The sequence below is a fragment of the Lathyrus oleraceus genome, chromosome 1, assembly GCF_024323335.1.
Source record: "Lathyrus oleraceus cultivar Zhongwan6 chromosome 1, CAAS_Psat_ZW6_1.0, whole genome shotgun sequence".
NCBI lineage: Eukaryota > Viridiplantae > Streptophyta > Magnoliopsida > Fabales > Fabaceae > Lathyrus > Lathyrus oleraceus.
Window position 1 is genome coordinate 110008292 of NC_066579.1, and position 25021 is coordinate 110033312.

At 35.8% G+C, this 25021-nt stretch overlaps 1 protein-coding gene and 1 pseudogene across 2 annotated transcripts; both read left to right on the forward strand.

Annotated features, from left to right (window-relative positions):
* Positions 1-1024: 1024 nt before the first annotated feature.
* Positions 1025-10792, forward strand: LOC127094414 (uncharacterized; annotated as a pseudogene).
* A 7810-nt stretch (positions 10793-18602) lies between these two features.
* Positions 18603-23773, forward strand: LOC127120140 (uncharacterized). 2 transcript variants are annotated; one of them, XM_051050540.1, is made up of 12 exons: positions 18603-18832; positions 20008-20105; positions 20218-20304; positions 20402-20558; positions 20733-20958; positions 21108-21235; positions 21817-21959; positions 22069-22266; positions 22421-22511; positions 22586-22751; positions 23195-23305; positions 23411-23773. In XM_051050540.1, the coding sequence occupies exons 1-12, from the start codon at positions 18716-18718 to the stop codon at positions 23545-23547; spliced, it is 1659 nt and encodes a 552-aa protein (XP_050906497.1). In that variant the 5' UTR covers positions 18603-18715; the 3' UTR covers positions 23548-23773. The 2 variants fall into 2 exon arrangements, with proteins under 2 accessions (XP_050906497.1, XP_050906505.1); XM_051050548.1 differs by lacking the exon at positions 18603-18832 and adding an exon at positions 18862-19906.
* The last annotated feature ends 1248 nt before the right edge of the window (positions 23774-25021 follow it).

The following is a 25021-nucleotide window of genomic DNA, read 5'->3' on the forward strand; positions in this document are numbered from 1 at the left end:
ATCATAACTGGAGTTCCGGGAATCCGTTTGAGGCGTTCTAAAAATCGCCGGAAAGCTAAGAGAGAGAGCTACGACTTTCGTGTTGGAGTCGAAGTCAGATTCGGAGCTCAAAATTCCAGAATTTCGTTTCAAGTTGCAGCATTAGTTTTATTTAAGTTTTTGGTCATTAGTTTTGGGTTTGGGTTATGTTTTCGACCCAGTTGAGTTGTAAAACGGGTATTTGTTTTCCCCTAGGTCTAGCAGCCGTAGACCAGGAGGAATTGAACGTAAAAATCACGGTTCATGTACGAATTTGAGAGCTTGCAAGGAATGACTATGGAGAACTAATTTCCCAAGAATCAATTCACTGTAATCGGATGCCACTTTGAGGTTCTTTTATAATTTTCCATTAATCTGTTCCTTTGAATTATATCTATAATCACAATTACTTGCTTAATTTAATTGTTTTTACATGATAGAATTCTTTAATTTGATTGTTGTCTGCTTTTGAATCAATTTCGTGATTAGGGTAGCTTTTGCATTATCGCGTTCGATCATATTGCGTTTGCTTAATTCGCAATAGTTTTAATTTGTTTGCTTTACTCGGAATTCAGGGGCATACTTCGTATAATTGTTATTGCGCTTGTCAGTAGCTTTTGTAATCGAATAGGATCAGACTCGTTTAGGAAATTGGAATTTTATAGGGATCAATGATAAGTCGGAAGATGATATAGTGGGTTGATTCGTTTCAGCTTATTCAAATAATCACTTTTCATAATCACTTATTTTCTGCATTTTTGTAATTGAACACCAAATCAACCCCCCCATTCGATTACGTTTAATTATTACAAACAAGAATCCTTGAGACGATATCCGAGTTTAATTGTCGTTGTATTACGTTTTTACAAAATTACTCGTTTTGATCCGCGCGCGACAGCGGATCAAATTGGCGCCGTTGCCGGGGAAGACAAAAATTGATGTTGACGATGGAACCATGTCCATGGAATTTGGTGACATTGTCGCAAAATTTAACATTTTTGATGCCATGAAACACCCTGTGGAGGAGCATTCCGTTTTTCATATTGAGCTGATTTCTGAATTAGTTGATGACTCTAGTTCTGAACTATTTGCGCTTGATTTTCCATCTCTCTCTGGTTTTGATGATATTTATTCATGTTCTGATTGTACTGACACTAACGTTTGTGTTGTCTATGCTGAGATTGATGTTGCCTTACAGGCTGATACATTTCCTACAGGTGAAGTTGTTACCAATAAACCTGTTTTTGCAGTTGATGCTCTTGCATTCCCGGCTGCCCCAAGCACTCCATCCACCGAGCAACCCCCGTCCTTAGAGCTAAAAGAGCTCCATGAGAACCTGAAATATGCTTACTTGGAGAGTAATGAGAAACTCCCTGTTATTATCTCTTCTAACCTTGATTCCGATCAAGAAAATAAGCTTTTGCAGATTTTAAGGAAGCATAAAAAGGCATTTGGTTGGACATTGGCTAACATTCCAAGTCATATCACCTTCACGTGTCCATTTGACACTTTTACTTTTAGAAGATTCTTTGATCCTGGAATAAAAGGCGAAGATACTAATAAAAATTTCAAGTTCAATGGACATTACCCAAAGCTATTCCATGACAACCCCACTTTGGAAGAAGAAAATGTAGAATATATCTCTTTGGGAAAGGCTGCTTATGTGATCACCTATCCTCCTTGATTACTCGGGTGTGTTCTTTCCTCTCTCTTCTCTCTCTTATTTTATGTTTGTTTGTTTCATTGAGAACAATGCATATTTTAAGTGTGGGGGAGGGAATACTTTATTTTCTTTGTTTTTGTTCTTTGTTTTGTTTTGTTTTTGTTTTCTTTCTAAAAAAATTGCATCTTCTTGAAAGTTTTAGGCTATAGATTACTTTGAGTCGAGTTTGCGGAGACTTGAGAAAAATTCACAAGATCGGTATTGTTTTAACACCGTAAGTCTCCTGCATATGGAAATTGAGTTGAATTTTTATTATGTTTTAGCCTTAAATTCTCATTCTCTGACAGCTCTTGAGTAGTTTATTTCAGCAGTCAGCACCATCTCACACACACTCTACGCAGGGAAGCCGATGAATATAAGTGAGTGTTCCGAAAAAGAAAAAAAAAAGAGAAAAAAATAAAGGAATGCACCTTCTAAGTTTGGTGACCCTCACCCGGTCACTTAACTCAACGGTTGTAGAACCTTCAAAAAAAAAGTTTTTGACTCGTTGTTAGTTGGTTCAGCGGTTTCTGGTGCTGAACTTGGTAGGGCGAATTACGGTCCGATCCTCCGCAACTACAAGTGAGTAAGCAAAGGGTTATGCCACTTAAGTACCAGAACCCCGTGCAGAAAAGGATCAGAGTCACTAACCGGTCGCCTTGCTATGAGTGTGTGGAGATAACGGGCTTAATGTGATTGCGCCTGAATGAAAAAGGGCAAAAGAAGGATGAGTAAGTTAGGCTTTAGTATAATAATATGATTCGAGTTGATTTGTGTATTCAAGAGGTTTATGTCTGCATAACTGTGGATTAGTGTTCTTACAATATCCTTAGTGTACAAGATTAGTACCTATCAATGCAAACTTAACCGAAGAAGACTTGTAGTCTGGAATGAGTAGCTATTGATGTGTGTGTGCTTTCTTTGTTTTATTTCAATTTTGCTCGGAGTGCAAAAGTTCAAGTCCGGGGGAATTTGATAAGTGCATATTTATGCACAATTCTCCTACTTTTTACTTAGGCATTTCTTTATTTTATTTTGTTTATTTTTATATTTTATTATGTTTTCATATTTTATTTTATTTTTAGTTTAATTTAATTTTCGCACTTATTTTTCAGCTTTAGCAGTCTGCGCGGAAACGATCATAACTGGAGTTCCGGGAATCCGTTTGAGGCGTTCTAAAAATCGCCGGAAAGCTAAGAGAGAGAGCTACGACTTTCGTGTTGGAGTCGAAGTCAGATTCGGAGCTCAAAATTCCAGAATTTCGTTTCAAGTTGCAGCATTAGTTTTATTTAAGTTTTTGGTCATTAGTTTTGGGTTTGGGTTATGTTTTCGACCCAGTTGAGTTGTAAAACGGGTATTTGTTTTCCCCTAGGTCTAGCAGCCGTAGACCATTGAGGATAAAAAATGGAAAAATCACGGTTCATGTACGAATTTGAGAGCTTGCAAAGAATGACTATGGAGAACTAATTTCCCAATAATCAATTCACTGTAATCGGATGCCACTTTGAGGTTCTTTTATAATTTTCCATTAATCTGTTTCTTTGAATTATATCTATAATCACAATTACTTGCTTAATTTAATTGTTTTTACATGATAGAATTCTTTAATTTGATTGTTGTCTGCTTTTGAATCAATTTCGTGATTAGTGTAGCTTTTGCATTATCGCGTTCGATCATATTGCGTTTGCTTAATTCGCAATAGTTTTAATCCGTTTGCTTTACTCGGAATTCAGGGGCATACTTCGTATAATTGTTATTGCGCTTGTCAGTAGCTTTTGTAATCGAATAGGATCAGACTCGTTTAGGGAATTGGAATTTTATAGGGATCAATGATAAGTCGGAAGATGATATAGTGGGTTGATTCGTTTCAGCTTATTCAAATAATCACTTTTCATAATCACTTATTTTCTGCATTTTTGTAATTGAACACCAAATCAACCCCCCCATTCGATTACGTTTAATTATTACAAACAAGAATCCTTGAGACGATATCCGAGTTTAATTGTCGCTGTATTACGTTTTTACAAAATTACTCGTTTTGATCCGCGCGCGACAGCGGATCACATGTCCTCTTTCACATACTTTTGGAATCATCTCATTTGGATTCATGGTTTGAGAGATACATTCATTTAAAGTGGGCACCATGACTTGATTTTCTAGGCAGATCTTGGGCCTGGCTGGCCCAATCAGATTTTCTAACCATTCTGCACAAACCAGTCACGTTTTTTTTTACCTCTTTTGGCCATGCATTGGATATCCATTCACTAAAGTTTGGCCCAAAATAACAACATTTTACACCTCACTTCACACTTTTATTCTTATGGATAAATCACTCATTAAAAAGCCCATGAGAACACCTAATCCACCCTATTTAAGAAGCTGAAACCCTAACCCTGAAGGAGGATTGAAATTTCGTGGCAAGGAGGCAAAGCTTCATCACATATCAGATTCCATTCCATTTCTATTTTCCATTAGGTAATCATCTCTTCCATGGCCATGTTTTGATATATCTACGCTTGCTTACCATGTTCATCACCATTAATCCTTCCATTTTCGTATTTCTTTTTCTTATTTAAAATATTTTCTTCGTCCATAAAATTCCCCAAAAATATTTTTCACTTTTCTTAACGTATTATTTTATTTTATATAATTTTTATTTTCGTATTTTTTTAATATTAATATTTTATTTTAATTATTTATTCTAACTGGTCCATTTTAACACACTTTTTTTTATTGATTTTATTTTTATGACTTAAAAATATTTTTAGCATTTGATTTTTGGGATGAAGGTTAACCACTGTCTCATGGTCAACCTGACCTTTTCTTGGAATTTTATTTCACATTTTCAATTTATTTTGGATTTATTTTTGACCTAGTTTGGTTGGTGGACTTTTAATTTGACTTCTGTTTTATTTTAATTAATTCACGTACCAATTTTCGTTATTTTTAAAATCTTTTTGGGGGATAATGATATCCTGACCTCACCTTATTTATTTTAATTTTTCATAATTTTCTTGATTAATTTACTATTTATTCTTGATTTATTTCTAACCTAGTCTCATTAATTAACTTTTGGTTTGACCTCGGTTTATTTTAATTAATTTATGTACCAATTTTAGTTATTTTTAAAATCTTTTTGGGGGATGATGATTTCCTGGCCCCAACTTATTTAGTTTAATTTTTCATAATTTTCTTGATTAATTTACCATTTATTCTTGATTTATTTCTAACCTAGTCTCATTAATTGACTTTTGGTTTGACCTCTGTTTTATTTTAATTAATTTATGTACCAATTTTAGTTATTTTAAAAATATTTTTGGGGGATGATGATGTCCTGACCCCACCTTATTTAGTTTAATTTTTCATAATTTTATTGATTAATTTACTAATTATTCTTGATTTATTTCTAACCTAGTCTTATTAATTGACTTTTGGTTTGACCTCGGTTTTATTTTAATTAATTTATGTATCAATTTTCGTTATTTTTAAAATCTTTTTGGGGATGATTATGTACTTACCCCACATTATTTAGTTTAATTTTTCATAATTACCATTTATTCTTGATTTATTTCTAACCTAGTCTCATTAATTGACTTTTGGTTTGACCTCTGTTTTATTTTAATTAATTTATGTACTAATTTTCGTTATTTTTAAAATATTTTTGGGGGATGATGATGTCCTGACCCCACCTTATTTAGTTTAATGTTTAATAATTTTATTCATTAATTTGCTATTTATTCTTGATTTATTTCTAACCTAGTCTCATTAATTGACTTTTGGTTTGACCTTGGTTTTATTTTAATTAATTTATGTACCAATTTTCGTTATTTTTAAAATCTTTTTTGGGGATGATGATGTCCTGACCCCACCTTATTTATGTTAATTTTTCATAATTTTCTTGATTAATTTACTATTTATTTGTTATTTTTTAATTTGACTTGAATTTTCAGTTTACTTCTTTATGATCGATGTTTGACTTAGGGATTGCTTATGGAAATTGAAGAGATCTTTTGATCCTACCTTTTTCATCTCATATGCCATGTATTAGAGGCCTTTTACCTTGAGTTTATTTGGTCCTTACCTCATTTCCTGATTAAATTATTCAGTGGACCTTTCGTGTGTATATTTTCATCTGTTTGATTCATCTGTTATCTTTTATACTTGTTTCTCTCATTCATGCTTTCTATTGCTTGATTATTTAACATGTTCATACTCCCATGAATTATTTAAATGCTCCATTATTTGATTCTTTGGTTTGATTATATATTGTTTATTTATCCTATCTAATTGATAACTGTTGCCTACTTGTATGATGTATGAGGCATATATTCTTATTGTTTGTTTGCCATGAACAATTCCCATTCATAACAAATGTACCCCTCTCCCATAAAGTGTATAATATTTATTTCTTTATTTCTTTAGTCACCTATTAATACAAGAATTAAAATGAACATCCGATAACCATTTCAAAATAAGATCAAAAGCTCGATCCAACATCAAGTAATCATTTTCAAAACTTAACAGAACCAGCACGCATTCATCCATCCTCTTGTAAGTCGATTGCCTCAGGCATCACCATCTACCTGTAAGTCGATTGCATTCGGTATCTCCATCTACCCTTATCTGTAACTCCTCTCCGCGCTCCATCCGTCGACTCTTGTTCTGTTTAGGTAGCACCCATTAAGTAGAACCCTTTGTATGATAACATAGGTATAATTCCCCTATTCTTTGCATGCTAACATTAGGTAGATGTTCCCCTTTGTAAATCCTAAAACATAGGTCCATATTGCATGACAACTCTAGGGCAGAGCTTCCTCATTTTTTAGACCTTCCGTGCGTCTCCGATCTTGTGGCATGTCAGTCCGTTCTATTGCAAAGAGGTAACTGCCTAAGACTCGATTCAGCGAGATGCGACACCTACTGCTATGACGTTGAACACACTGCCCACCCTCCTTTGACACAACTGGTGTCCTCTTTTGTAAGTCCATGTTCAAATGGAAATCCTTAACCCCTAGTTAGCCGAACTACGTTTTGCTCTGATTCTCATTCCAGATGAGATACGTAGGCATAAGACGCGACGTCTTACCGAGCACACTTCTCTTTAACCCATAGGTAGCTGAGCTACGAAGACTCTGATTCTCATACTCAGATGAGATACGTAGGCAGTGGATGCGACATCCTTGCGAGTCATTTTCTTTTAACCTTCCTTTTAGTAAATAGTACTTTAGATATACCTACACCCTTTAGACTAGAACAACACTTATGAAAAGGGCTCCCTAGGAGTACCTAGGATGTTTTGGGTGCTTAAAACCTTCCCATTGCATAACCACCCCCCTTACCCAGATCTCTGACATTTTTACTAGTTTTTGATTCGATAAAACTTTTAGGTTTTTGTTCGCTTTCTAACCATTCCTTTGGATAAATTGAAGTGCGGTGGCGACTCGACTTGTATGGTTTACCTTGGATTTAGTCAATATCTCTAACGGTAACGAAAGCCCCGCTACAATATGCACATATTTAGTTGTGGCTTGAAGCATCAAATTCACTGAAAATAGGATCTGGCATCGACAAGTTCATTTATGCAGAACTACCTAATCGTAGTCTCTATCCAAACCTTGTAATGTTGTTTCAAGTTTAATGTTACACGGTCCCTGTGGAAAAGCTAATATAAATTTCCCACGCATGAAATATGGCAAGTGCTCAAAGTATTTTCCAAAGGATTACCAGAATTCCACTATAGTCAATGATGAGGGCTAGCCAAAGTACATGTGTAACACCCGAGGTCGAAGAGGAAAGATAGTGATTATATGTAACACCCGAGGGCGAGGGAGTGGTTGACGATGCATGAGGCATGACAATGAGACACTCCTAGCAACTTCTAGGGAGAAAATCGAATCCACATCGGAATGATAGGGATCCTAAGGCTATACATGTATGGGACTGCATGGTTGAAGGAAGGCTTATAAGGATCGATTGATACTACCTATACCAACAAGATGTATTTTCTTTTCGGTAGCCTAATAGATAAGAACTCTATAGTTAAACGTACTTGACTTGGAGTAGTATTTGGATGGGTGACCTTCTGGAAAGTTTCCCGGAAAGCGTGTGAGTGAGGATAAAACATGCTGAAAAGACCGTGTTGGTTTATAGGGTCAGTCGATAATCCTGAAAGTAGTTTATAGCGTTACAAATAGTATCAGAGTCAAACCTCTCCCAATATGATATGGTTCAGGGACGAACTAAGTGGAAGTTGGTGGGCATGTAAACACCCGAGGTCGAAGAGGACGGAGAGTGGTTACATGTAACACCCATGGGCTAGGGAGTGGTTGTCGGTGCATAAGGAATGACAACGAGACACTCCTAGCAGCTTCTAGGGAGAAAACCGAATTCACATCGGAATGAGAGGAATCCTGAGACTGTGCATGTATGAGACTCCATGGTTGAAGGAATACTTATAAGGATTGATTAGTACTACCTATATCAACAAGATGCATCTTCTTTTTTATAGCCTAACAAATAAGAACTGAAAAAAGGAATAAGTTTGGATAATAGGATGTTTGCAACAAGGGAAATGCTATCAAGTATTTGTTTAAAATTGAACTGAAAATTGAGATTGCAACAAGGTAAGTTTGGACAATAGTTATGTTAATAAAGGCCCTGACAAAGCCACGATTGGGATTTAAAACTAAATTGAAAATGGTTGAGTTTTGGATGAAATAAAACAATACTAAGAACGTAGATATTTGCCATCGTGTGAGGATGTATGGAGGATTTTTTAGTATGACATACACCAGAGGTGGCCTCCTATTAGAAGGCTTTCGTTTCACCTAGAAAATGAGCAGTCAATAATGTTTTCTAAAAGTCATACAGTTGAGTCTGTCGTGAATCGTAATGAAGAAATTGACACGATGTTTTTGGCTTGGTTTGAGGCAAAGGAAAAATATCCACATAAACGTGAATTAACTTATGGTGAATTTCCTACAATGTTTGGTTATGATAAAAGTGTCAGAGTGTGGCATCCTAAACAACAAGGTAACTCTATTGGAAGGCTTACTTATATTCCTACCGATGTGGTAATGTTTTTTATTTGAGACTCTTGTTGACTAAAATAGCTGCACAAGTTAAAATGATATTAAGATTGGCTGGAACAATACACAAAACCTTTAAGGAAGCATGTGTTGTTTGTTATGTTATCATTTATGGACTCAATGACAAATCCTTTTGTCGTTTAGGAAGCTACATGGAAACTTTTATGTGATCGAACTTTGTATGACGTAAGGAAGAGGCTAAATAGCCCAAGTATTTAATTATATGTTAAATATATGTTTTAAACCATAAGAAAAAACTAGGACTTCATTATAAAGTCTATGAAATCCATTCTTCAACTTAGTGATGGTCATTTGAAAAAAATAAATTTGGTTGAGTCTTATTATATGTTTAACATTATTCTTTATGTTATAGGTCTTCAACTTAGTGACGATCATTTGAAACTTTTTTGTTTGGTGGAGTTTGAAAAATTGCTTTCCATGAAAGGTAAGTCTCTTAATGACATTGAGTCCATGCCACAACCTTCAAATTCTGAAATGGTTAAATTTAGAAATAGTTTATTAGCTGGTGAATTAACCTATGACAAGGAAGAGTTGGCTGCAACCCACATGTGATTGATGTCAACCTTAACTGCTGAACAAAGGCCAGTGTATGATCAAATTATTAATTATGTGATGACTAGTTCAGAAGGATTTTACCTCTTACATGGATATGGAGGCATATGAATTTTTTTTATTTAGAGAGCTTTGTCAGTTGCTCTTAGATCCCATGGTTTAATTGTTTTAAATGTTGCTTCAAGTAGGACTGCAACTTTATTGTTATCGGGAGGAAAAACGACTAACTATATGTTTTGTATTCCTTTAGTTACAACTGAAACATCTACGTACAATATCAAAAAATGTACTAATAGATGTAACCTTATCTTGGATTATACGCTTGTTATATGTGATGAAGCGCCAACGCTAAATATATTTTGTGTCGAATCTGTTGATCGTGCTTTGAAGGATACAATGAGGAATGTAGACGAGTCTAACCAATATAAACCAATAGTGTTATTTGTTGACCAATAATGTGTTTTTTTATGGAGATTTCAGACAAATATTACCCGTTGTTAGAAATGGATGTAGGCATGACATAGTCTCAACTTCAATAAACTCATCTGAACTATGGAAATATTGCAAGGTATTGACATTGTCAAAGAACATGCAGTTGTCTGCTCCAAACTCCAATGAAGATTCTAATGAAGTAAAAGACTTTGCAAATTGGATGATTGATATTGGAAATGGTAAACAAGGCTCAAATGAGTGTGGAGAGAGCACACTTCATATTCCTGAAGACTTATTGGTTACAAATTCTAATAATCCTCTATTATCTATGGTTGAAGTAACATATTCGATGCTTTTACTAAACAAGAACAATTTAAAATACTATGAAGAAAGGGCGTTACTTTCTCCTACTCATGATTTTGTAGATATTGTTAATGATTTTGTTCTGTCATTAATTCTAGGTACTGAAAAGGAATATTTGAGTGCTGACTCAATAGTTATTTTTTATGAAAATTGTGCAGTGCAGGAAGATTGATTCACATTTAAATTTTTGAATGAAATGTTCAGGAATGCCAAATCATCAATTAAGGTTGAAGATTGGTGTTCCAGTGATGCCTATGAGGAACATAGATCAATCCGATGGGCTCTGCAATGGAACAAGGTTGCTCGTAAATGAATTGTATCCAAATATTATTGGTCCCACTATCATTATAGGAAAAAAATTGTGGTAAGATTTACATACCAAGGATGAATGATTCATTTTGATCCAAGTTTTCCATTTAAGTTTCAGAGAAGACAATTTCCAATTGCATTGTGTTTTGTAATGACCATAAATAAAAGGCAAGGTTAATCTCTTTCTCAAGTCGGTTTATATTTACAACGCCCTGTATTCACTCATGGTCAATTCTATGTTGTTATTTCAAGGGTAAAGTCTAAAAAATGATCGAAGATTCTTATTTTAGATGGTGAAGGAAATTAGTGTGTGGACATTACAAATGTTGTCTATAGCGAAATTTTCGACAATTTATGAACATATGGATAGTAGTACCAAAATCCTGTTTCATGTCTTTAACACTCCAATTTGTAACATTTAGACTCATTATTTTAAATTGGGATGCGTGCACTTTAAGTAACAAAGATATTTTTCCGTGTACCACTAATAAAAGAGATAAATTATAATATTAGCAAAGTTTCATTTATAAACTGTAAGTAGTTATAATAATATAATTTCATCCCCCGCACGGGTATACACATCTAGGCATGTCAACGGGGCGGGTCGGGAACGGTTTTTACATCCTCCAAACCCAAACCCGAATCCCAAAACAATCTCCGTTCCCCGTCCCAAACCCAAACAGGGATGGAGAATCAAAACCCAAACTCGTCCCAAACGGGTTCGGGTTGGGTTCGGGTGTCCCCGCCCCACCACCATTCATTTAATGAAATCAATTTTTTTAATAGAAATATTTATTTTTTCCAAAATAAAATTACATTACAAATAATAAAATAAAACAATCTAAAAAAATTTCATACATACATTTCAAATATTTTAAATAATAAATTTAAATTAAAATATCAAAACTTTAACCACATATTTAATATTCTAAATTATCAAAAAATAATAATAATGTACATAATAAAATAAACGGGGCGGGTTCGGGGGCAGGTTCGGGGTGGGTACCAGTGTCCCCATTACCCGACCCGTCCCCATATTTTATAATCGGGGAAAACCCGAACCCAAACCCAAACCCAGTCAAAGCGGATTTTCCCCGTCAACTTCGGGGTGGGTTCGGGTGGGTACCCACGGGTATGAGTTATGTTGTCATGCCTATACACATCAGTTATATCACTATTTTAAGTAAAACAAAAAAATAATTACAAAAGTATAAATTTGAGATTTTTTTTTAAATAACCATCTTTTTGAAATTAAATACGAAAATAACCAAGTTTTCAGAAAAATTTTCAAAATAACCATGTTTGGAAGAGGATGCGCCGGGGGAGTTGGCGCATCACTTAAAATTTTAGGGCAGGCGCCACACGTATTGGCGCCAATTGCATTGGGCTCCTAAAGGAGGAGCCAATGAAATTGGCGCCTGCATATACCCCTAAGGGAGGCGCCCATGGGGTTGGCGCCTTAGCCTCCTCACTAAGGGAGGCGCCCTTAGGGTTGACGCCTGTGTCTTATTTTTTTTATTATTATTTTTTTTAATTATGATTTTTTATAATATTTTTTGTTTTTAATATTTCATATTTCATATTTAATACATAATAAATAAAAATAAAAATAAAATGACTTCATTAAATATATAATAATTTATTACATTAGAATAACCAAAACCCTAATGACCCGCCCGATTATAACGTCCCCCGGTCCCACATCCCGGTGCGTTAGGTTGTCTCCGAGGTCTCCCACGATTTTCTTGAGGTGTTTGTGGTCTTTGGGTGCTGACCTGATCGAGCGATGGCTGGTTGGAAGGTCCGACAGAGGTTCCGGCGGTATTCGACAGATGTGTCATCATTTGCTCCCAATATCCGGAGGGGTTGTGGCCAACGGCGCTTCCGTAATGGAGTTCGGTGCCCATGTCATCGTAGTTAGGGCGTTGGGGTTGGGTGAATTGGGTGAATTGGGGACGGTATAGTTGCCCAAATTGGGTCATTGAGTCGTTTTGAAAACGAAGCAATGGTTCTTGGGGCGTACTATAGTTAAACAGTGGTTGGGTGTTAAATGGTGGGGGGCTACGATGACGTGACCCATATGAATCATCGGTGCTATAGACGGTTGTGGTTGCGGGGTTTGGTTCTTGGTTTTGTGTTTGGGTGGGTGGTATGAAGGGATTGCGACGTTGGATGGTTCGTTGTTGGGTGGTTGACATGAACGGGTTGCGATGTTGGGTGTTTGGTTGGTTTGAGTATGTGGTCGGTTGATGTTGTGTGGTTGGTTGTTGGGTTTGGGTGGGTTCACATTGGTGTTGGGTGGTGAATTGATGTGGGACATACGATGACGAAGCAAGTTGGCGCGGATCCATCAAATACCGCGGCTCAGATACGAATTGTTGAGTTGTTACAGACCTAAACCATGCTATATATTGTTGAGTCGGTCTTACACCTTGGATGATTGGTTCGTTCAGGATGTGTTGTCGTCGATTTCTCCATTGACGACACATGTCTTTTGCAAAGTCTCTCCAGTCAGAATAATCCCATTGTGCATCGACCCTTTTTTGATGCCAATTCCCCAAACACGTGGGAGACTCTGGAATATGTTGTAGCATTCCGAACTGCAGTTTGATCCGGTCAGTTTGGTGCATTTCAACTGTAGTGAATCGGATAATTGGTGTCTTCGCTGTCCAAACTGCAGCATCGTCATGGTTCACATCATGATCCAGACCCAGATATGGCCTCCATACAAACTGGAAAAAAATACCAAATCGTTAGATGGAAAATAATTTGAGAACTATTTTAAGATTAACTATAGTTTGGTAGGAGTATTACATCATCATGTCCAATGTGATCCAATAGATTTCGATAGACTACAATAGCGTGTTTCGGACACCTATTGTAGTTCATTCCCCTTACTGACCACCTAAGATAATAAAAAGAAGTGAAAAATATTATTTACTGTTAATTTAAATAATAGATATAATTAAGTAAATGGTGAATGGTAAAGTGGTAGACTTACTTGGTTGCAAAGGGGAACACGAATGGACGCTCATTTTTTGGGGCGAGCGACGACATCCTAGACCACCCCCAAGCTTGAAGCAAATAAGCACATGAAAAAAAAGTACAGGTATTCTTTTTTGCATTTTTACACAATGCACAATATAGATGGGCCAACACAGCTGAACCCCAACTATAACTGTTTACCTTATTGATGTTGCGTAATAAAGGTAAATACATTATATTCACAGAATTACCTGTACTTTCTGGAAACAAAAAGTTACCAAATAAAATCATAATATAACACCGAGCTTTTATTATTTTCTCATACTCGGTTGAATCTTCAGACAGTATTATACTGTTATAATATTGTCTAAGGTATTTTAAATTTATACCTTGCCCCCTTGCTTGACTGGATGTGTCTCCCTCAGTTTCGTCGTCTAACAAAGGGGCACCCAGTAATTCATTGCATATGTTGTTGTCTTGGTTAACTTTCCCATTCACTGCCTTTCCATCTATACGAAGACCCAACAGCATGTACACGTCCTCAAGTGTGACGGTACACTCACCAATCAGAAGGTGAAATGTGTGGGTCTCGGGTCTCCACCTCTCCAACAAAGCCAGGATGAACTTGTAGTCCACCGAGTACGAAACAATGTTTAGGAGATTTCCAAATCCACATCCTCTAATATATGGTTCTATTAAAGGATCGTAGGGTATATATTCATGTACATAACATCTAAACCGCTTCGGATCCTAATAACAAAAAAACAAAAATACAATTAGCAGAAGAAATACATTCTCAAGAAATATGTATTAGATGTAATCCAGAAATAGAAACTAAAAAGAAAGAGATTTGAAAGGTATAACACAAAGAACATATGTATTACAAGTAATCCATAAATAGTAACTAAAAGAGAGAGATAACATACAAATGTCGAGATATTCTCGATTGTGCCTCTGTGTTCATCGCCCATAGTTAACAAAGACATGATTCAATTTTGCAAAGCTTAAGTTTGTTAGATGAAAGAAATGTGGTAGAAGGAAAGAGTGTGATGAAGATGGTTTGATAATGTTGATATGGGAGAGTATTTATAGATGAATAAGTGAGTAGGTTTAAAAACCATAAAGAATTATGATTGGTTGCATGCAAAGGCACATGAGGTTAAAAAACATTGAAAGACAAATGAATGACAAAAATAGCATGGAAGGAATCTAGTAGGCGCATGTGAAGAAATCACATGCAATAGGAAGAGGAGCCATTACCTTTGGCGCCTACATGTGATTTTTCACATGCAAGGAAGAGGCGCCCAACCCTTTGGCGCCTATGTTACTTTATGGTGCCAAGGGAATGGGCGCCTATGTTTACTTTATGTTTAATCTTAGGGCACAGAGAAATCAGAGATTCTTTGATTCCCTGTGTATTGAGTATTCTTTTCACTCTTCCCTCTGTGTAATCTTTTCACTCTTCCCTCTGCGTGCAAGTATAGTCAAGTCTGTTTTCACTCTTTTCTCTGCGTGCAAGTATAGTCAAGTCTGTACAGACTATTATGAATTTATTAATGCATTGGCCAACTATTTATGTTGTGCGGTTGAACAAGATTTACAAATCATTTAGTTCAATTTCATTCAACACAATGTCTTCCACACAACAATATATGATCAGTGCACATGTTGACGGTGAAATATTTGATCATCAGTTGTTCGGTTTTTGTTTTCGAGACACACAGGTGACTCGTTTTACAATAAATCGGCGATCAAATTTTTCACACCTAAAACAAAGAATAGAAAAGAAGTTGCAGTCCAATAATGTCGGTCAGATCATCTATAAAAATCCAGTTTGTTTTGCAGAAAACCAGGTAAACTTTTATCAGAAGAAGATTCGAGATGATGATGATGTTCAACATATGTTTGGCCGTCACGAACAATCCGGTTACAACGATATAGAGTTGTATATATTACCACATCAACAACAGGAGTCCCAGTACATTAATCAGTCACAAGTGTTTTGTGAGACTGATGACGAACAAGTTGAGGTGAATGTTCCAGACGATGAAGAAGAGGAACCTGAGATCATCGTTGATTCGATGGTGAACGCTGAAGAAGAAGAGGAGCCAATACCAGCAGGTCATGGATATTGCCCACCCCAACATATGACAAGGTTAAATTTGGGTTCGGATGAACCTTTGGGAGATGTATGGTACAATCCTTACGTGCAAATGCAAGGATCTCTGAAACAAGGAGACACATTTCGCACAAAAGAGGAATGTGTAAAAGCCATCAAAAAATTCCACATGGAACTATCAGCAGATTTCAGAGTTGACAGAACTGACGCATTGAGGTATAAAGTTTATTGTCCGAATGAGCACTGCCTTTTTAAGTTGTCAGCTTCGTACAGGAAGAGGAAGGAGTCTTGGGAGATTGGATCAATGGGTCTAGATCACACATGCATCCTGACCAACCCAATGCAGGATCATCGTAAATTAAGCTCCCAACTAATATGCGATGAAATATTGTCTGTCATTGCCGATAATCCGTCTTTAAAGGTGAGTACAATAATCTCGCATATTAGGGCAGAGTACAACTACACACCATCATATAGGAAGTCATGGATAGCTAGAACAAAAGCTGTTGAAAAAGTGTTTGGCAATTGGGAGGAATCTTACAAACAACTTCCAAAATACATGTTCGCTCTAAAATACTATGCTCCCGGTACAATTTTTAAGATGGAAACATTGCCCGCATATACACCAAATGGTACATGTGCTGTTGGAAATAGAATATTTCACCGTCTATTTTGGGCGTATCAACCGTGTATCACAGGTTTTTCTTTCTGTAAACCAATTATACAAATTGATGGTACATGGTTGTATGGAAAATACAAAGGAACGTTACTGATGGCAGTGGCACAAGATGGGAACAACAATATTTTTCCGATCGCCTTCGCCTTAGTTGAAGGGGAGACAGCTGAGGGATGGAGTTTTTTCCTAAGAAATCTCCGATTGCACGTAGCACCTCAACCTAACTTGTGTTTGATCTCTGATAGACACCCCTCAATCATCAGTGCATATAATAACATTGACAATGGCTGGCAAAATCCTTATTCGACGCATGTGTTCTGTATTAGACATATTGCTCAGAATTTCATCGAAAAATCAAAGATAAGACGTTGCGTAAGAAGGTTGTCAATGCAGGTTACACATTGACAGAACCTTCTTTCAAACACTACCGCGAGGAAATAAGATTGTCGAACGAAGATGCGGTTCAGTGGATCGATAGTATTCCGTTGGAGAAGTGGACTAGGGCATACGACGGCGGACAACGTTGGGGCCACATGACAACAAATCTTGTGGAATCAATGAACTCTGTATTCAAAGGAATTCGTAACCTACCAATAACCGCTTTGGTGCAAGCTACATATTTCAGGCTAGGGGCGTTGTTTGAAACCAGACGCTCAAAATGGAGTTCCGTGTTGCAATCTGGACAGTTGTTCGGTGATGCTTCAATGAAATTCATCAGACATGAAGCTGCCAAAACAAACACACACGTGGTTACGGTATTTGACCGAACAAAAGGTTGGTTTAGTGTTGCCGAGTCCATGGATCACAATGAGGGCATGCCAATGGGACAGTACAAAGTTGAATTAGATAGAGGTTGGTGCGACTGCGGAAGGTTCCAAACCTTCCGTACCCCCTGCTCCCATGTCATAGCGGCGTGCTCAAAGGTTCGAAGAGATCCATCCTACTTGCTATCTGAACTTTACAAAGTCGCCAGCCTTTCAAATGTTTATAAAATTAGTTTTTCAGTAGTGGCAAAAGAGGATTATTGGCCAGAATATCAAGGGGACATCGTCTGGCACAACGAAGTTATGCGAAGGAAGAAAAAGGGTCGCCCTAACAGCACCCGAATTCAAACCGAAATGGATACGGCGAACAAAATGGTTAGACTATGTAGTTCATGCCGTCAACCAGGTCACAATCGTAATAACTGTCCTACTGTTAGAACGAGCACATAAAGATAAATTCAGATGTACCTCTATTGCTATATATGGAAACTTACATTTATTTCAAAGTACCTCTGTTGCAATATATGGAAAATTAATTTTACTTCATAGTAGACGGCTGTGACGAAAAGACAATTGTTCATAAAAAATAACACAAACAATTAAAACAATTGGAATACAAAAACTATGCGATTACAACCATCAAAACAATTTTGAACATGTACTGCATCATCCTACGAGCGTCTTGGTCGGTCTTAATATCCACCCATTCACGCACTTCTCCGTTTTGGTTGAACGTGGACACAAGCCATTGTATTCTTCTAATCCGTTCACCCTCTCCAATTTCTCCCTCTAACCAACTATACAACGTCCGATTAAGACGTTCAAACGTATATGTGTTCCAAAGTCGAACCTGTATCGGAGCCGCAACGACAGAAAATATTACATCAGCATTTCGTTTTTGAATGTATGTAGACATTGTTAAAACAAAGAAAATTAAAATTGATGGTTGGACTAGACTAGGAGATGAATTTGAGTGAAAATATAGACTAGGAGATGAATTTGACTGAAAATAATTGTATGCAAGGTGATCGTATTTATAGAGGCGATAAATCCGACAACACACATAGGCGCAAAACACACATACCCAGGCGCCAATCCTAAGGGCGTCTCCCTTAGCTGAAGGCTAAGGCGCCAACCCTAGGGGCGCCTCCCTTAGGAGGAGGCTTAAGCGCCAACCCCATGGGCGCCTGCCTTAGGGGGATATGAAGGTGCCCTAAAATTTCAAGGGATGCGCCAACTCCCCCGGCACATCCTCTCACAAACATGATTATTTTGGAAATTTGTCTGAAAACTTGGTTATTTTCGTATTTAATTTCAAAAAGATGGTTATTTTAAAAAAAAATCTAAATTTGAAATTTTATAAATAAAATAAAATAAAAATCATATCAATTTCAAATTTAAAAAAAAAATCTTTTCTTCTCAAAACAACTCATAAAACAAAATCTTTCAAAGTTATACCAAATTTAAAATTTAATACAAAAATCTCCAAAACAATTTTCAAAATGGTACCGTTTCCGCCACCTCATCATAGTGGGAGGGAAAAATAAAATTTCCAAATAATATTTCAAACTTTTAATAATAATTAATAATCTCTCCGCATTTTCAATTCATCCCCTCTTCACACTTCAAACTCCAAAACCCATTTCGTGAAGAAAACCCCAAATTCTCTTATTTTCTCTCTTCCAAATGGAAATCGATTCATCTTCTTCACCTCAACAGAAACTGAATCGTAACAATAAATGCGGAGTTCGAGTTGTTGGTAACAGAATTTATGATTCTGAAAATGGCAAAACTTGTCATCAGGTTGATTTCTAAGCTTTCTGTTTTGATTGATTCAGCCTCTTAGGGTTTCTTCAGAATCTGGATTGTGATTTATTAACATGCATGCGTTATGTTTATTCATTTTGTGTTTATGTTTAATAAAGTGTAGTATTCGAGTTTAGATCTATGTAATAATGAGGCTAATGTGTTGTTGGTGTATGTGATTACATTCAATTATTTTGTTTTGTTAAATTATTACCGGTGTTGACGTGTCAGTGTCATGTTTGATGTATGTGTTTGCGTTGAAGCTTCGCAGGTTTAGATCGTGGAGTGATTTGTAATGAGGTGTAATTGTCTGATGTGGTGGTGGATAGTGTATTGAAATGAGGAAGTGGAGTTAAGAGGGGGAAATGGGTGTAATTGTTTGATGTTGTTGCAACTTGGCATGTAAGACCGAGGGTCGTCTTTAAGGGTGTGTAAGGCGGCCTATAGCACATAGCCTCATGCTTTTTCATGATTAAACTAGGACAAAAGGGTCTCTATACACATATTCTACGATTAATTTATGGTTAAATAGGTCCCTTAAAAAAATTCACTACTCAACTGAAGCTAATTTCAGCTTCTTACACAGGGCCTCTCAAAAGTTTGAGACGGCTCTGCTAAGACTCAGAAAGTGGGATTTGAACCTTTTTTTTTGTGAATCTGATTATTGAATGTTTGTTTTCTGTTTTACTTGTGAATCTGATTACAAAGTTATTTGAATGGGATAAAATTGACGTTTGAGGTATTATGTTGCTGTCAGCTTGAATGGATGTTCTAATTGGTTTGCATTGAGTATATTGTTAGCTCAAGATACATGTTGTGATTGCATACCTTTTTTTCTAAAGCTGTTAGTTAATGTGAAAATTTTATTTGATGGATGGTAGGGTGATGTGATGGTGATTGAAGTTTACTCTTTCTGTGTGTTTCTTGATTTTTTATTTATATGTTTATTGATTTATTTTGAGACGCGGTGATTTCTGGAGAGAGCACAATTTGACATGGGTATATGACTTATGGGAATTATATGCAAACTGTGAACTTTGTTGATAGGTTGTACAATGATGATGTTTTGAGGTATAATTTGACTAGCTAGAAACCGTGTTTGTCTTTGATTTTCAGTTTTGATGTTCATTTTGATTCTAATGTGTTTTTTGCTTGGTTTTTCCACATTGAAGTGCCGGCAAAAAACAAGGGACTTTTGTGCTGCGTGTAAGAATCCAAGGAACGGGAAGCCTTGTACGATTAGGTTCTGCCACAAGTGCCTCTTGAATAGGTTTGGTTAACATTTTTTTTTTCAGAGCTAATAAGTTTTATTTTGAGTACAAAGGTAGACAGGTTTATTGTGATTTTTTAATTTGCTAATGATTTTTCTATGTTGAGTTTAGATATGGGGAAAAGGCAGAAGAGGTTGTTTTATTGAATGATTGGATGTGTCCTAAGTGCAAAGGCATTTGTAACTGCAGTTTTTGCATGTAAGTTGTGGTTTGAATATGTGTTTTTTGTTTGGTCTTGTGGTTTTCATTTTGTACCATTTTATGTGTTAGTTTTGAAAGAAGAGTGACCTTGTAGGAAAAAAAGAGGGCAACAGCCTACTGGTTTACTAGCTCATACAGCCAAGAAATCCGGTTTTAACTCCGTGTCAGATATGCTTCGCAAGAAGGCTTCTGAAGGTTCGGAATTGAACAGTGCTGCTGTTTTGCTTAAAGAGGATGCTACTTTGAAAAAGGTGTGTTGATTTTCTCTCCATTTTTCTGTAGTTAACATGTAAGTTAACTTTGTTTGATGGTTAATAAGTTTCCTCTTCATGTATGCAACTTAAACTAATTATGGCAGAAGCAAAATTGTGTTGATTTTCAGTGTATTTATTATGCTTGGTTTTCATACTTGTTATATACTATAGGAGCTTGTATTGGGTCTATCAGGGGAACCTGAGAAGGAGAACACCTTAGGTAAAATTAATGCTTTAAAGGATGGTGATAAGAAAAGCAAGAAAGTGAAGCGGGAAAACTTAAAGGAAATATCTAATGGCAGCAGTGTTGATGATGTTTGCCAAAGCAAGAAATCAAAAAAGGCTAAACTGTGTAACGGAAATGATAAAATGGAAACAAATGTTGAGGAGGATCATGGTAAGATTTATGATCCTAAGGCTTCGGGTGCAAATTATTTTCCTGAATTATTAACCTATTGCATGAGAAAATTGCTAAGACTCTAGTGATAGGTGATAATAACAATGTTGGTCTCAAGTCTCAAACAAAGGCTGTAATTTTGTATGCAGAAAAACTTAAGGAAGAGATTCCTTTACCCATGGGCACCGAAATTACAAAAATATTAGACATTGAGCTTGCACCAGAAGATGTTGGGAATGCATTGCAGTTTTTAGAATTCTGCAGAGTGTTTGGAAAGGTATGCCTTTATTATGAATATTAGAATTCAGTTTTTGTTTAAATGTTCAATTTTATCTTAAATCTTTGTTTGATTAATTGCAAATCACTTTGTTTTATTGCTACTGATTGTCACAGATCATAGATTGTTAGTTCAATCAGCAAGTATTTTGTGTTATCTCTTAGCTTTCATTTGGTTTAGTTGTGGTCTAACGTAACCTCTTGATATTGGAGTCTAAGATCAAATTAATAATAGTCATTATATAGAATTCAGACTATTTACCATTTTTTTTATTTATTATTATTATTATTATTATTATTATTATTATTATTATTTATTATTATTATTTATTATTATTTATTATTATTATTATTATTATTATTATTTATTATTATTATTATTATTATTTAATCTATAAATCAATCCTTAAATTTACATTGCAATTGTTCAATTAATTGATTTATTCCTTTAAATTGAATCAAGTTCTCTAGGCATAATGGTGTTATTATAATTTAAATAATTTTGTGTGACACATTATATGGTTACATTTGATTATAATTGCTTTATCAAGTTTCCTTACATCTGTTCCCTTGTATAATCAGGCTCTTGATGTCAACAAAGGAGAGGCGGTAGCTGTTTTAAGAGCATTGATACGTAAGCAAAATTTGCGACGTGGACAAAATACCTTAGTGGTTGAGTTTCAAATCAAATTGTTGACTTTTATAGTATCTGATTCAGAAATTGAGTGAGTTATCTCATTTTACTTTTTATTTGTTATTTCATTTTTGTAGGGTGAAAGGGATGTATTTTGTATATTATGCTTGAATGTTATTTTTTGGATCGCTTTTATTTAGGTCTTCACCCTTGACTGCTAGCAGTGGAAAAAATTCATGGTTGAAAGTTCTGGAGGAATTGATTACTGAATCTGATCTTATACTAAAAGAATTTCCTTTGGATTGGCTTAGTAAAGGTATTAGCGGATATTATGATTTGGACTTATCGAAAAAGCTTATCCTTCTGAATTTTATCTGTGATGAAGCTCTAGGCACAATGTAAGTATTTCAAGTTTAAACAAGATATTGTTCCGAGTTTTCTTGTTACTTCGTTGTTTTCTTATCTTTATTTCTTTTTCATTCTTTCCCTGTCTTCTTAATGATAGTCCTTATCTTGTTTAAAGTGGTGTGTTATTTGCTTTTTTATGTTCAGGAAGCTAAGGAGTTATATTGATGATCAAAATGAAAAATTTGCCGAAGAAAAGAAAGCAGCAAAAGCTAAGGTTACTGAAGCTAAGGGAAAGGTAAAATAACACGTGGTGTTTTGTTTTTTGTTTCTTGATTGGTGTTCATGTTTATGTGTACATGTTGTCTGTAGGAAAAAAGTCTTAAGCAAAAGCTGCAAGACGAGATGGCAAAAGCTATTGTATCAAATGGAGCTAACCTCTCAATTTCAGAACATGATGCTCTTCTTGCAACAATAAAAAGTGAGGCAGCGAAAGCTCATACTGAGTTGATTGAGGCACAAGGCACAGTTCCTAAAGGTATGTTGTGATGTTTATGAGTTGATTGTATCACTCTCAGGCATCCTTAGCATGTAAGATCTTACGATCCAACACTCAATCTTGATCTTGACTACACTGCATGCATGCATGTGAGTATAGTATTTGTGTGATGCATCTATTATAGAGGGAACTTTGTAACTGCAAGGAACTTGTAATTGGTATATGATAAAAAAATTGTTTATAGAAAAGAATCTCAATTCATTTAAATTCACTTGGTTTAAATTTGCCAATTTCCTACGTAAAATACGATTATTGCATCACTAATGCTTACCTTTTTAACATCCAGACTGGATTTTATTTGGTTAACAAAGAAACACAAATATAGAAAATATATGAATACATGGTTACACTTTATTTTGGAAGAGTTCAATGTTCTGCTATTACAATGGTTGACATTTTTATTTTTCCTTATAACATTGCAGGGAACCAATGTTGTGATGCAGTGAGAATTGAACATCAGTACATGGATAACAGTTGCAAGTCATTCTGGAAATTAAGAAGCTGTGATGATGAATATGCTTTCTTGTTACAAGGTAATTTCCAAAACAAATTCGCATAGTTTTTTCAAAGGATACCGATGGTATCATACCATTAGGATTTAGCCTCTAGCAAGTTTACTAACGGTTAGCAACATTCAGATATCAAGATCGATAATGGCGAAGATGCTGCGAAAGTTGATGAAAAATGGTTTGCTTATGGAGCTGAGCAAAAAGACGAAATTGATAAGTACATTTCCTCTAGGAGAGATTGGTTACCAAAGCTGACTTCAGGATAATTGTTTGACAGATTGAAGGGTCCTTCCAATTTTTTGGTGATAGTGACAAGAGTCTTTGGTTTTTGAATGTAATTAATCATGTTTAATAGTTGGATTATTTCATTTCACTCTAACTCTTCAAATAGCAAGGATGCAATATGCAGATGAACCAAATATTGAAGATGTTGTATATCTCTTGTATGATGATTCTACTTTGGCGTAAATGTAATGAATGTTTGATCCTTTATGTTTGCAAAGTTACATAAATTCATTCTATATACTTGCTAGATTGTAAAAAATGATGTATCATAGTTCTTTGAATTAATAATATTTCTTCTACAATTTTTTTAAAGATTGAATTATGATACATTTATTAAACTTTTAGTGTAAAAAATGGATTTCAGTCATTTGTTAAATTTAATTAATGGTAGTGAAGATTGTATTGGTAATAAATTCAAACCCTTGAATGTTCATATGAATGATACCACTCGATTAATATCATAAATGCAAAATCTATATTATTTCGGTACAAATAAATAACTATATTTACTATATCCTAAGCATATAAGTTAGGATTGTTGATATACAAACGAATCTAAATAAAAATGTAAATTGATTTTAAAAGAACTTAAATGGCATAAAATCAAGGTTTTTTTACAAAAATAACCCACTTTTTCAAGGAAATTCCCAAAATACCCCCGGTTTCAAAAAAATCTCAAACTACCCCGCTTTTAGGAGGAGTCGCCAATTGAATTGGAGACTCCTCTTAAAAATTGAATGGAGGCGCCAATTGGATTGGCTATGGCAGGTGCCCTAGCCAATCCAATTGGCGCCCCTGTGTAGGATTTAAGAGGAGTCACCAATTCAATTTGAGACTCCTCCTAAAATGCATTTTTTTTATAAATGGTATACTTGATAGATAAATTTGATATAGGACCACTTGATATTAATAAAATTTGCCGTTTACACAAAGAAACCTAATGGTGATGACCGGGATCACCTAACCCAGGGCCCTAACCCATGTTGACGATTCTGTACCGGTGTTTGAGCATCTGAGGGGCCAGGAGCGTCACTACCAACTACAGGAGAAGGTCTGTTGAGGTAGTCAAACAAATCGGCATAGTCTTCAGTATGCATCGATGGTGTACCGCTGTAGCTGAGCTCATGACCCATGCCATAGAAGTTGGGATATGGTAAACTCATTGATGGGCGACCAGGACGGTTGAAGGGAGACATGGGTGTGAACGATGCGTAGAGGAAAGGTTGAAAAGGTTGTTGGGGTGTTTGGTAGAGATAAGATTGTTGGATGTTTTGATTTTGTGAGGTTTGGGCTTCTTGGCTACGGTAGGAGGAGTGGCGGTTGGTGTTGAATGATCGTTGGGTGTTCTGGCTTAGGCGACTTTCGTAGGGTGATGGGGTGGATGCGAAGCGATGTTGAGTCTCAGGTTGATGGTCAATTTGTTGGTGGTGGTATGGGGTATGCTCTTGGTATTGG